Raw genomic sequence first — 14,616 nt, 5'->3', positions numbered from 1 at the left:
CAGGAAGGACATAATTACCTCTGGAGAGAATACAGAGGAGATTTACAAGAATGTTGCCAGAGCTTAAAAATGGCAGCTTTGAGGAGGGAATGGATAGGCTAAGATTGTTTTCCTTAGAACAGAGGAGGCTGAGAGGTGAAATACTTGAGATGTACAAAATTATGAGGGGCCTATAGGGTAGACAGGGGAAAACCTGTTTCCCCCAATTGAAGGTCAATTGGCAGGGGGCACAAGGGCACAACATTTAAGATGATTGGTAGTAGGATTAGAGGGGAAATACGAAAAATGTTTTTACCCCACGCGGGAGGGGTATATATGGAATTGGTGGTGGAGGCAGAAACGCTCAATTCATTTAAAAGGTACCTGGATCTGCACCTGAAGTGCTGTCCCTGCAAGGCTATGGGCCAGGTACTGGAAAGTGGGATCAAAATGAACAGGGGCAGCAGGGTAGCAGGGGCAGCAGGGTAGCATGGTGGTTAGCATAAATGCTTCACAGCTCCAGGGTCCCAGGTTCGATTCCCGGCTGGGTCACTGTCTGTGTGGAGTCTGCACGTCCTCCCCCTGTGTGCGTGGGTTTCCTCCGGGTGCTCCGGTTACCTCCCACAGTCCAAAGATGTGCGGGTTAGGTGGATTGGCCATGCTAAATTGCCCGTAGTGTCCTAATAAAAGTAAGGTTAAGGGGGGGTTGTTGGGTTACGGGTATAGGGTGGATACGTGGGTTTGAGTAGGGTGATCATGGCTCGGCACAACATTGAGGGCCGAAGGGCCTGTTCTGTGCTGTACTGTTCTATGTTCTATGAACGGCTAGTTTCTTTTTCTCTGGCTGGCACAGACACGATGGGCTGAATGGTCTCTTTCTGTGCCATTAATTGTCTATGATTCTATTCTATTGTTCGTGCTCCAGCCATTTGTTGCCAACACATCCATCCTTTGATGCACTGCCTTCCTCAGCCAATTAGAAAGCAAAAAGACTCATTACCCAATGGGATGATGCTTGACTGCCAGCCCAACAGCCTTTATTTCCCATTTTCAGTATTTTTTATCTGATAAAAGAGAAATCTTCGAAGTGAACAACATAAAAAACTATCTTTTTAAATGTTCTGATGATTTTTCTACAGCATTGCACACAGCAAAGTCCTAGAAATTGATCTTCAATTTCTGGAGACTCCAGGCCAATTCTGGAGGGTTGAAAATCCGAAGTTCAACAACATGCAGTTCAGAGCAGTTTACTTTAAAATATTCCAGAAAATTCACTTAATATTAGCTCCTTTTATCACTACTGCACTGTGGCTGCAGTGAGTACGATGTACAAAATATAATGCAGCTTCATTGCATACAACCTCTTTCCCCGGTACAGGTAAAATAGCACGGGCGGGACACTCGGCGAACCGGCGGGGCGGGCAACTTCGGCGCGAAGGAGCGGCGTGAACAACCCCGGTGCCGGGCCGCCCTGAAGGTGCGGAATCCTCCGCAACTTCAGGGGCCGGGCTGGCGCCGGAGTGGTTTGTACCGCGCCGGCCGGCGTGGAAGGGGCTTGGCGCCACGCCAACCGTCGCCGAAGAGCCTCCACTGGCCGGCGCGAGTGGGCGCATGCGCGGGAGCACCAGCGTGTGCTAGCGTCATCCCAGCGCATGCGCAAGGTGGGGGGTTCACCTCCACGCAGGCCGTCGCGGATTGTTACACCAGCCAGCACGGAGGAATAGAGTACCCCCAGGACACAGACCCGTCCGCGGATCGGTGGGTTCTGATCGTGGGCCAGGCCACCGTGGGGGCACCACCCGCGGCCAGATCCCCCCCCTTCCCCCCCCCACCCGAGGACCCCGGAGGCCGCCTGTGGAGCCAGGTCCCGCCGGTAAATACCTGTCGTAATATACGCTGGCAGACCCGGCCAAAAGTGGGCGCCACTCGGCCCATCGCGGGCCGGATAATCGCCGGGGGGGGGGGCTGCCAACGGCCCCCGACCGGTGCGGCGTGATTCCCGCCCCCGCCAAATCCACGGCACCGGAGAATTCGGCATCCGCCGGGGAGTCGGACAATCCCGCCCCATATAACTTTGTCACTATTACCTAAACCATACAATTAAAAAACATACCTTCCATAATTGCAGAGAAACTCCAGCTGGACACTCTTCAGATTCATCTTTCACATCTTCTGCAGCCTTCTTTTCTTTCCAGCAGGTACCCACATTATTTCCATTGCTACTCTGTCCTGCTGACATACTGAAAAAGATGACATAAAAGCAATGGGAAACACTGAAAGGAAATAAGGAACAGTAAAATCATGCAAGAAAGAGTAGAATTTCTTGGAAAGAAAACACTTTACAACTTGTATTTTAGGAACTTGACACACAGTATTCAATACTTCAGCTGATAAGCACCTGAGGGGCTGTATCAGATAACCTTTCCATGTAGGTCATCACAGTTAATGGACGGCACGGTAGCACAGTGGATAGCACTGTTGCCTCACCGCGCCAGGGACCCGGGTTTGAATCCCGACTTGGATCCCTGTGCGGAATCTGCATGTTCTCCCCGTGTCTGGGTAGCTTTCTTCCGGGTGCTCCGGTTTCCTCCTTCAAGACCCAAAAGACTTGCTTGTTAGGTGAATTGGACATTGTAAATTCTCTCTCATGTACCCAAACAGGCGCCGGAGTGTGGCAACTGGGGGATTTTCACAGTAACTTGATTGCAGTGTTAATGTAATTCTACTTGGGACACTAATAAAGATGATGATTATTTTTATTATTAAAAGACCCCAGAGAAGATCTCACCATAAGAAAGTTTTGGGTTCCAGCCCCACAAAAGTCTGACATAACTTTTTTTTTAAAGTCAAGGTCTACTTATCTCCAGGTACAAAGAAATATCAAAGTGCTTTAAATAAAAATAAGACAGTTATAATTATTACTAAGTGATTAATAATTGCATGTAATACAGCACAATTTATGTAATTGAGACAATTTTTAACAACATACCATGCATGTACTACAAAGGACCTTTTCATTTAACAGCACAGGGAACAGGTTTGAGGTGCATTTCAAGAGTAGAAGATATTAACTGGTGCTTTGAAGTTTGAATTATTTATGTGATCGTGAAAACCCTAAGATTCAGTTTCACCCTTATATTCATTATCTTTTGATTTAGTTCATTCTCCTTTGTCATTCTTCCTTGTTCTTCTTCCTTTGGGACAAACCAACCTAGGTCTGAAACTCACTGTATCAATGTAAATTCCTAACTTCTTCTCTCAGTAGCGGACAACATTGTTACACTGACACATGCTAATGAGCTATATGCACATTGAAGATTTCTGTAATCCAATAAATAATTACAACATGAAGATGAAATGCTCCTACCAGCTAGGTTGTTGGTCTGTGGAATCCGCCATTACGAATAGGTTCCTGATGTAAAGTATCTGAAATAAGAAGACCAAATTTATTGCATGCACATTCTCACTGAACTGGATTCTGTATGGAACAATGGGAGTATTCAACACATTAATACTTTAAAAAGAGAATATTTTATTGGATGTGATGTGGCATTGAACTTCCTTTGAAGCTGCCACATTTGCCTCAGGAGGGTCAGAAACAAATTGTAGCCTTTATGGAAAGAGAAAAAGAATCAACTTTAATTAATAAAGCATCTTTCACATTCCCAGCATGTTCCAGAGTACTGCCCACTGAATCATCTTTGAAGCAATTTGTAAACAAGGTATCGTAAGCAGAAAGTGAAATAACTTCCCAATTATGTTTTTTGATGGATTTGTTTGAGGGATAAATGTTGGTCAATGATAGATAGATAGATAGAATAGATAGAACAGTACAGCACAGAACAAGGCCCTTCGGCCCTCGATGTTGTGCCGAGCAATGATCACCCTACTCAAACCCACCGTATACCCGTAACCCAACAACCCCCCCCCCCCCCCCCCCCCCCCCCCCCCACCCCTTAACCTTACTTTTTAGGACACTACGGGCAATTTAGCAAGGCCAATCCACCTAACCCGCACATCTTTGGACTGTGGGAGGAAACCGGAGCACCTGGAGGAAACCCACGCACACATGGGGAGGACGTGCAGACTCCGCACAGACAGTGACCCAGCCGGGAATCGAACCTGGGACCCTGGAGCTGTGAAGCATTTATGCTAACCACCATGCTACCATGCTGCCCTTAATGCTCTTGGAGAACATCATGGGCGGCATTCTCCCCTACCCGGCGGAGCGGGGGGTCCCGGCGTAGGGAAGTGGCGCCAACCACTCCGGCGTCGGGCCTCCCCAAAGGTGCGGAATTCTCAAAACTGGCACCAGCGGCCTTTCAGGCCCGCCGCCGGTTGAAAGGCCTTCGCCGGTTCGCGCATGCGCCGGTGGTGACGTCAGCGGTAGCTGCCGCTGACTTCACCACCGACGCATGCACGCTGGGGGATTCTCTTCTGCCTCCACCATGGCGGAGGCCGTGGAGGCGGCGGAAGAAAAAGAGTGCCCCCACGGCACTGGCCCCCCCTCCGATCGGTGGGCACCGATCGCGGGCCTGGCCAATCCCGCCGCCACCAGAGGTGGTTCAAACCTCAGCAGCGGGAGAGGCCTCCCAGCGGCGGGACTTCGGCCCATCGCGGGCCGGAGAATCGCCGCAGGGGCCTCGCCGATCGGCGCGGACATTACCCTTATCTCTTCACACATCTTCTCTACTGAGTATTACTACACTTCTGTATGCTTCACCTAATGCCTGTGTCCACGTATTTACATTGTGTATTTATGTTTGCCCTATGTTTATGTTCTGAGAAGAACCTGGGGCGAAATTCTCCGACCCCCATGGGTCGGAGAATCGCCCGGGGCCGCCGAAAATCCCGCCCCCGCCAATTCCTGGGGGTGGAGAATTTCTGCCACGGCGGGGACGGGATTTTCGGCGGCCCCGGGCGATTCTCCGACCCTGCTGGGGGTCGGAGAATTTCGCCCCAGGTTCTTCTCAGAACAGTGCAATGAGGTATTTTACCCTCATTTGAGGTGGATAGGGCTTTGGCTTAATATCTTATCTGAAAGACAGCACGTCTAACGGCTCTTCGTACTTCAAGGAACTGCCGGGTTAGATTATGTCCTCAAGTCCTGCTCGATGGTTTGAATTTCCAAGCTTCGTACTCAAAGCTGGTACAATACTATCAAGCTGTCAATACAATACTGTCATTCTGCACAAACTTTAAAATAACAGATTTCCCCATTTGGCACACGCACTGTCATTTCTTTGTGACTGGTTATGTGTCTGTGGAGTGTAGATACCTGATTGGTGGCAAAACAAAAATAACCCAACAATCATAGAATCTACAGCACGGAGGTACAAGAAAAGGCCAAAACATTTGAGTGTTTGGTCATCAAGCAGTTATAACTTTACAACAGCAATCCAGAGACAGAAATGTGAAATTTTCCCACAACAAACTGTGAAGCTAAACTAGGTAAATCCAGTCATTTGTCAGCTAGTACCAGAAAGGTTACCATGATGACTGCTGGATTTCTGATAAAACCTAACTCAACTGAATTCACAACCTCTCTGCTGCTATCCCAGTACTACTAATCTTCCGCACATCACACGTTAAGAAGTCAATAAAGTCAATTAAGTAGGAATCCCCCTTCTGAATTAGTACTGATTACCGTTTGGCCGATCATCCCCAAATTTACTTCAGACAATCAATGTCATCATTTTGCACAGAATTAAAGCTGGGGGGGGGGGGGGATTTTCCAGGACAATTCACTGCAAGCGCAAATCTAGTTGCGGCCGCTAACTCTCACAAAAGGGCCATAGCGGGATTTTCACTGGATAGATAACAGAATGAGATAGAAACATAGAAAAAATAGGAGAGGTGGCCTTTTGGCCCTTCAAGCACGTTCCGCCATTCATTATGATCAAGGCTGATCATCCAACTCGACAGCCTAATCCTGCTTTCCCCATATCCTTTGATCCCCTTCGCCCGAAGTGCTATATCTAATTGCTTCTTGAAACTGTACAATGTTTTGGATTTGGCTACTTCCTGTGGTAACGAATTCCACAGGCTCACCGCTCGATGGGTGAAGAAATATCTCAGCTCTGTCCTAAATGGTCTATCCCGTAACCTCAAACTGTGACCCCTGGTTCTGGCCACACCCACCATCGGGAACATCCTTCCTGCATCTATCATGTCTAGTCCTGTTAGAATTTTATAGGTTTCTACGAGATCCCCCCTCATTCTTCTGAACTCCAGCAAATACAATCCTAACCAACTCAATCTCTCCTCGTATGTCAGTACTGCCACCTTAGGAATCAGTCTGGTCAACCTTTGATGCACTCCCTCGATAGCTAGAACATCCTTTCTCAGAGAAGGAGACTAAAACTGCACACAATATTCCAGGTCTGGCCTCACCAAGGACCTGTACAATTGCAGAAAGACGTCCCTACTCCTGTACTTGGATCCTCTAGCAATGAAGATCAGCATACCATTTGGTTTCTTTACAGCCTGCTGCACCTGCATGCTTACCTTCAGTGACTGATGTACGAGGACATCCAGGCCTCGATGCACGTTCCCCTCTCCTAAATTATTATACTGCATCTGCCATTCATTGCCCATTCACTCAACTTGTCCAAATCACACTGAAGGACCTCTGCATCCTCCTCACAGCTCACCTCCCACCCAACCTGGTGTCATCTGCAAATTTGGGAGATTTTTGTTCCCTCATCTAAATCATTAATATACATTGTGAATAGCTGGGGTCCTAGTACCGATCCCACCGGCACCCCACTAGTTACTGCCTGCCAATTTGAAAAAGATCCCGCTAATTCCTACTCTTTGTTTCCTGTCTGCCAACCAGTTTTCTATCCATCTCAATATACTACCACCAATCCCATGCGCTTTAATTTTACATGCTAATCTTTCATGCGGGACTTTGTCAAAAGTCTTCTGAAAGTCCAAATACACTAACATCCACTGGCTCCCCTTCATCAATTCTACAAGTTACATCCTCAAAGAATTCCATTAGATTTGTCAAGCATGATTTCCCTTCATAAATCCATGCTGACTCTGTACGATCCTGCCACTATTTTAGAAGTGCTCAGGTATAAAATCTTTGACAATGGATTCTAGAATTTTCTCCACAACTGATGTCAGGCTTACTGGTCTATAATTCCCTGCTTTCTCTTGGCCTCCATTTTTTAGTGGAGTTCCATTAGCCACCCTCCAATCTGCAGGAACTGTTCTGTAGTCTATAGAATATTGGAAGATGACCACCAATGCATCTAGTATTTCTACAACCACCTCCATCAATACCCTGGGATGTGGATTTTCAGGCCCTGGGGATTTATCAGCCTTCAATCCCATTAATTTCCCCAACACCATTTCTCCACTGATATTGGTCACCTTCAGTTCCTCCTTCTCATTAAACCCTGCATTCCCCAACATTTCCGGTATCTTATTTGGGTCCTCAATTGTGAAGACAGAACCAAAGCATGTATATAGTTGCTCAGCCATTTCTTTGTCCCCTATAATACATTACCCTGTTTCAGGCTGTAAGGGACCTACATTTGTCTTCACCAATCTTTTTCCCTTCACATACCAAGAGAAGCCTTTACTTATAGAGACCATTACAGTCAGTTGTTATGTTACCTGCAAGCTTACTTTCCCCTTCTTAGCTGAATTAAAAAAAAATAAACTTTGAATATCCAATTAGGTGTTTTCCAATTTAGTGTGGCCAATCCACCTTAACTGCACATCTTTGGGTTGTGGGGGTGGACCCCACACAGACACGGGGAGAATGTGCAAACTTCACACAGACAGTAACCTGGGATCGAACCTGGATCCTCAGCACCATAGGCAGCATTGCTAACCACTGCGCCACCATGCTCTTTCTTTGCTGAATTCTAAACAGCTCCCAAACCGCAGACCTATTGTTTTTCTTGGTCAATTTATATATTACTTCCTGGGATTGAATATTATCCCTAATTCCCCTTGTAAACCATGGATTAGCCAGCTTTCCCATTTTACTTTAGTGCCAGACAGGAATAAAGAATTGTTGCAGTTACTCCATGCGCCCTTTGAATGTTTGCCATTGCCGATCTAATGTTATCCCTTTAAGTAACATTCCCCAATCGATCACAGCCAACTCACACCTCATTTTATCGTAGTTTCCTTTGTTAAGATTCAGGACCCTAGTCTCAGACATATTGATCCAGAAATCCATCCTGCATACACTCCAGGAATTCCTCCTCTATGGCATTGTGGCTAATTTAATTTTCCCAATCTATATGCAGATTAAAATCACCCATAATTACAGTTGTTCTTTTATCACATTGTCATGTGAGAGTACCTTTAAGAAATGGGTGTTTATCAAATAGCTGCAGTGATGTCAGAGTGTGGGTGGAGCTGGGTTTTGGTCTGTGGCTCTTTACTTTCACTTTGAGCAAAAAGCTGGTGTGTGTCTGTGTTTTAGTTTCGTTTTCATAGTTGGAGCTGCATCCAGCCAAAAAATGTGTAATTTTGATCTCTCTCTGCATGTAAAGAATGTCTTCAGATCACTTGCTAATTTAAATGTGATAACTGCTCTCAGTAGAGAATTTAAACCCGCTGTCTTTATTAAAGAGGGTATTTGTCTTATGGATGTTGCTAGGAAAGATTAAGGGTTATTAATAGAGTACTGTATTCCTTGGGGGAGTATTTGAGCTGATAGTTGCCAAAATGTTTACTGTGTGTTGAGAAAATGTTAACTGGATTCATAGAATAAACATTGTTTTGTTTTAAAAGTACTTTAGATCTCTGCTGCATCACACCTGTAGAGTGGGCCCTTGTGCTCCACATAACCAAAATCTATTAAAAGTTGTGGGTCAGGTGAAATCCATGATACAGTTTGGTGTTCTCTAAACGCTGGCCCATAACAACATGCGTCTCTAATTTCCTGCTTAATGCCATTCCCAACAATATCGCAGCAGTTTGGGAGGTCTATATATGACACCTACTAACATCTTTGTGCCCCCTGCTGTTTCACAGCTCTACCCATACAGATTCCACATTGTCGTAGCTAATATCCTCCCTCACTATTGTGTTAATTTCCTCCTTGACTAGTAATGCAACTCCACCACCCTTTCCTTTTTGTCTGTCTTTCCTAAATACTGAATACCCCTGGACATTCAGTTCCCAACCCTGGTCACCCTGCAACCATGTCTCCGTAATCCCGATTATATCATACCTGTTCACTTCTATTTGCACGATTAGTTCATCCACTTCATTGCGAATGCTCCGTGCGTTAAGGCACATCCCAACTTTTTACGTTGGTATCAATGTGTGACATGACCACTGGCTGTTTACCTCCCCCTCCAGAATGTCCTGTAACCATTGCGAGACACCCTTAACCCTAGCACCAGTAGGCAACATACCATCCTGGAGATCTTACCCGCCAGCAACTCTGCCCTTGTCAATTCAACAATTTGAATGGTTTTACAACACTGTATATCCTGGGGATGTCTGATGCTGCCCCCCCCCCCCCCCCCCCCGAACAAATAAAACTTCAGTCCTGAGGGACAGGTTAGGGGAAATAAACCAATAAAGTTTTAGTACCGAGAGTAAGGAATAAACTAGATGACCTGCAGGCTCAAGTGCAAATTGAAGATTATGATGTAGTTGCTATTACAGAGACATGGCTGCAGGATGGTCGGGACTGGGATCTAAACATAGCTGGTTATAAAGTGGACATGAGGGACTGAGAATATGGCAGAGGAGTGGAGTAGCCTTACTGATTAGAAATAATATCACCTCAATGGTGACGGAGGATATAATGAGGGAAAGCATCCAGTTGAGACCAAATGGGTGGAACTGAGGAACAAAAAAGGATCAAAACCTGTAATGAATGTTCCGTATCGACCCCCTGCTAGTAGTTCTGAGGTGCTAGATTGTATGAAGGCAGAAATTAGGCAAGTATGTAGCAAAGGCAGAGTAGTATTATTAGGGGATTCCAACTTATACATAGATTGGGAGAGTTGGACAAGCACCTGTCAGAAAGGTAGTGAATTTCTGGAATGTGTCCGGGATAGTTTTCTACAGATGCAATAAGGGGACAGGCAATATTCGATTTAGTTATGAGTAATGAGCCAAATTTAAGTAGTAGCCCAACTGCACGCGAACATTTAACAAATAGTGATTACAATATTTTTGAATCCAGTGTAGCATTTCAGATACTAAAATTTTAGACTTGTGTAAGGCTGACTTTAATGAGGTGACGGCAGAGACTGTCCACGGTAAACTGAAAATCTGTTAATGGGTCAAACGATTGAAGATCAGTGGAGAATATTTAAAGAAACATTTAACGAGATACAGAACAAGTATATATATCTAAGGGCAAAAGGCACCTTCACAAAAAAAAAGCTATGGACAAATAAAGAGGTTCAGGACAGCATAAAACTAAAAGAAAGGGCTTACAAAAATGTAAGACATAGCAGATGCGGACGAATGGGATTGGTACAAGGACCAGCAAAGGGTCACAAAGCAGCTTATAAGAGCTACTAAAAGGGATTCTGAAAAGAAACTTGCAAGGAACATCAAAACCAATAAGAAGAAATGTTATAGTTATATCAAGGAAAGCAGGTGGTGAAGCAATGTAGGCCCACTAAAATCTGAAAATGGAGATATTGCCAGTGATAATGGGGAAATAGCAGAGGTGTTGAACAATTACTGCCTCACTATTTACAGTTGAAGAGGAGGATAACTTTCCAGAAGTCACAAAAAAATTAATAGTCGAGAGGACAGGAACTTAATACAATTAATATAAGTACAGCATCAGTAACTAGGAAATTAATGGAACTAAAGAGTGACAAATCCCCAGGACCTGTTGGTTTCCATCCCAGGTTGTTAAAGGAAGTAGGGGAGCACCTTGTAGATGTCCTAACTATAATCTTCCAGAGTTCCTGAGATTCAGGAGTAGTCCTTCTTGGATTGGGAAATTGCTCATGTCACTTCACCTTTTAAAAAGAGTGAAAGGGGAAACCAGGGAATTATAGACCAGTTAGTCTAACATCTGTGGTGGGGGAAACCTCTGGAGTCTATAATCAGGGATGGAATAACTAAACACCTTGAAACATTTTGGACGATCGGGGAGAGCCAGCATGGGGATTTGTGAGGGTAGGAGGTAGACTAATCTAATTGAATTTTTGAAGAGGTGACTAAGATAGTGGACAGGGGAATGTCTATGGACTTCGAGAAGGCATTTGATAAAGTCCCACATAAGAGGCTGTTAACTAAGGTGGAAGCCCATGGAGTTGAGGGAAAATTATTGACATTAGGAAATTGGTTGAGTGGCTGGTGACAGAGATTGGGGATAATGGGTAATTGCTCTAATTGGCAGGAGGTGACTAGAGGTATCTGTGTTGGGGTCTCAGTTATTCACACAATTCATCAATGACTTGGATGATGGCATAGAAAGACAGCATAAAATTGCAAGCGATATTGACAGGCTAAGTGAGTGGACAAAATTGTGGCAGATGAAATTTACTGTAAACAAGTGTGAGGTTATCCATTTTGGACCAAAAAAGCATAGAGCAGAGTGGCCGCCCGATGGGAGAATCGCGCCCATGGATTTCGGTCACAGATCTATCATAATTTAATTGAATGGCGGGACAGTCTCGAGGGGCTGAATGGCCTACTCCTGTTCCTATATTCCTACGTTTAAAGTCTCAGCAGCTGAAATTACAAAAAACTTGAAACCTCTTTACCTTGCCTAAAGAAACTTTGTGAAATTGATAGCATAGATTATAGAGCCCGGGCTGTCAATCAGGCAATGTTTTCTCTGGGTTTCAACAGGCTAATCATAAAATCATAGAATTTATAGTGCAGAAGGAGGCCATTCAGCCCATCAAGTTTGCACCAGCCCTTGGAAAGGCACCCTACCCAAGCCCACACCATTGCTCTATCCCCGTAACCCCACCCAACCTTTTTGGACACTAAGGGCAATTCAGCATGGCCAATCCATCTAACCTGCACATCGTTCGACTGTGGGAGGAAACCAGAGCACACCCCGAGGAAACCCACACAGATATGGAGACAAAGTGCATACTCCACACAGCCAGTGACCCAAGCCGGGAATCTAACCTGGGAACCTGGTGCTGTAAAGCAACTGGGCTAACCACTATGCTACCGTACTGCCCTTTCTCAACCAAGCCACAAGAGCTCATTTATCCAATAGCGTACTAGGGGGAAGAGGAAGCAATCAACTTTTTGTTGTTCACCAGATTACCTATTGTGCCTACATTCTGTTGCACTTTTCGACGATTACTGCTGATAAATCTGCTGTGTCACTGCTGAAAAGGTATTAGGCTCAAATGTAATGGTCCCACAGCCGAACAGCCTTCCCTCACTCACTATTCAGGGTTACACATACAGCATAGCCACTTTGGTATGGTATTGGAGGATTGCTGATGAAGGGTACAGATTTGAAATTTCAGAACAGTCTGTTATCTTTTATGGGTATTGAGGGTGAAACCATACTCCATCGTGAATTAGCTGTTTTAGGAAAGGAGGCGAGGAAACCAAATGGAGATGAAAAAAAGGCAGCCCATACACCAAGCCGAATGTCCTTCTGATATCACCCACAAAACTAAGTACCATAACAAATGTACCACCTCATTACATATGCGGATAGCTTCCCTTGCAGTGTAATAATCTTAAACCATCTTTGACTGCTCCCACATTCAATGTTGATGGGGCATTTGCATAATTGCTTGAAATTTCACAGCAACTGAAACTTGAATTTAAGAATTAATTTATTTTCACTAAAATAAGTTAATTGTAAAAACAATTGCCATTTGATTTAGTGTTTCATTGTTAACCCTTTTGTCAACAGAATCTTGATTTGAATGAGTTGCTCTCTGGGCATTTTTCAGCTGCCCTGTTAAGCTATTAATAATTTTAATTCATTTTACAATGGTGCAGCAGTTATGAACCAGGTAATTGCAGTTCAGTTAGGATTTCCAAGAAAAAAGTGTCAGATCTCGTTAAACTGAAGAAAATTTTGAAATAATTTCACAACCTGGAGAGCTCTGTGATCTGAGAACATCAATATTTTCAAAATATACTGGAAATAGAACATAGAACAGTACAGCACAGAACAGGCCCTTCAGCCCTCGATGTTGTGCCGAGCAATGATCACCCTACTCAAACCCACGTATACACCCTATACCCGTAACCCAACAACCCCCCCACCCCCCCAACCTTACTTTTTTAGGACACTACGGGCAATTTAGCATGGCCAATCCACCTAACCCGCACATCTTTGGACTGTGGGAGGAAACCGGAGCACCCGGAGGAAACCCACACACACACGGGGAGGACGTGCAGACTCCGCACAGACAGTGACCCAGCCGGGAACCGAACCTGGGACCCTGGAGCTGTGAAGCATTTATGCTAACCACCATGCTACTGTGCTGCCCCTAATGAACAATTATTAATCAGCAGAGGTATAGAAAACAGACATGCCGTGGCATTTTTGGATGTCTCCAAATAAAGGAGACATCAGAACATTGTAACTAGTATCGAGTAGGAAGAAAGTGACATGTGGTGTCCCACAAGATTCGTGCTGGGACCTCAACTATATTATTTATTAATGCCAAATAATGCAACAGAGAGTCATATATCCGAGTTGGCCGATGACACAAAGATTGGTGGGATTATAAATGGTGCAGGTGGGAGCATATCATAGCAGAAATATGTTGACAGATTAAATGAGTGTGAAAAACTTTGGCAGGTGGATTTCATTGAAAGGAGTGGTCACCCATTTTGGAACAAGAAAGGATAGATCGAGCAATGGTTAAATTGTGAACAGAAAGTGCAGATCCAAAGAAATTTTGGGATCCATGTACATAGACCATTAAAATGTAGTAGCAGGGTACAAATAAAAATCAAAAAGGGTAATGAAGAGAGTTATGATATAAAAGGGAATAGGTTTTATTGGTGCTATATAAACTCCGGTTAGATCCATCTGAGCCACATAGGGATAGAAGGAGAAACCTTTCCTGCAGGTGAGAGTCTAAGAAAGGATTCATCGGGCGCGATCCACCAGTCGCGTGGCGCTCTCGCTCGAGTGCGGTGTGGCCGGTGAATGCTGGGAGAGCCCTCTCGCGGGCTTCCCGGTAGTCTTCACACCACGCGGAATTCACCCAAGTCCCACGAGGCGTCGGAGTCATAAACACGCCCACATGGGCGGGACCAAATGGCACGTGCCGAAGCCGGTTCTAAACTGACTTCTGCGAACTTACCCGGGATCCATCGGCGTCACCGGATCACCCGGCCTCCCCAGTGAGGCCGCAGCCGAGCGCAGTTCTGCACTGGTCCACAAAAACGTGGACCAGGCGGAGTCGATCATGGGGGTGCCTGTCGGCTATCGGAGACCCTTGGAAGGCCAGAGTCGGTGAATGGTGACTCCCTGACCCTGCGCCTGGAACACGGTCACTTTGGCACTGCCCATCTGGCACTTTGGCACTGCCACCCTGCACTGCAAAGCTGGCAGGAGCACTGCCTGGGTGCCAGGGTGGCAATGCTAGTGTGCCCAGTTGGCACTGCAAAGGGTCCAGGCCATGTCCGTGGAAGGACGATAGCGAGGGGTTTCAAGGGTGGGGGTGTACGGGGCAGGTATGT

The 14,616-nt window shown here is 45.5% G+C and overlaps 1 protein-coding gene across 1 annotated transcript in view; it reads right to left on the bottom strand.

Annotated features, from left to right (window-relative positions):
• fam204a (family with sequence similarity 204 member A) overlaps positions 1-14,616 on the bottom strand; it is a 106,511-nt gene that overhangs the window by 74,659 nt on the left and 17,236 nt on the right. The window contains exons 2-3 of the mRNA XM_038822027.1: positions 3,347-3,405; positions 2,093-2,219 (exon numbers count right to left, since the gene is read on the bottom strand). Of these exons, the coding sequence (XP_038677955.1) occupies positions 2,093-2,219; positions 3,347-3,378 (159 nt within the window). The 5' untranslated portion in view covers positions 3,379-3,405. The remainder of the gene's footprint in view (positions 1-2,092; positions 2,220-3,346; positions 3,406-14,616) is intronic.

This window comes from Scyliorhinus canicula, chromosome 16 (genome assembly GCF_902713615.1).
Source record: "Scyliorhinus canicula chromosome 16, sScyCan1.1, whole genome shotgun sequence".
NCBI lineage: Eukaryota > Metazoa > Chordata > Chondrichthyes > Carcharhiniformes > Scyliorhinidae > Scyliorhinus > Scyliorhinus canicula.
Note: the sequence above shows the minus strand (reverse complement) of the source record. Positions and strands in the feature narration are given on the sequence as shown.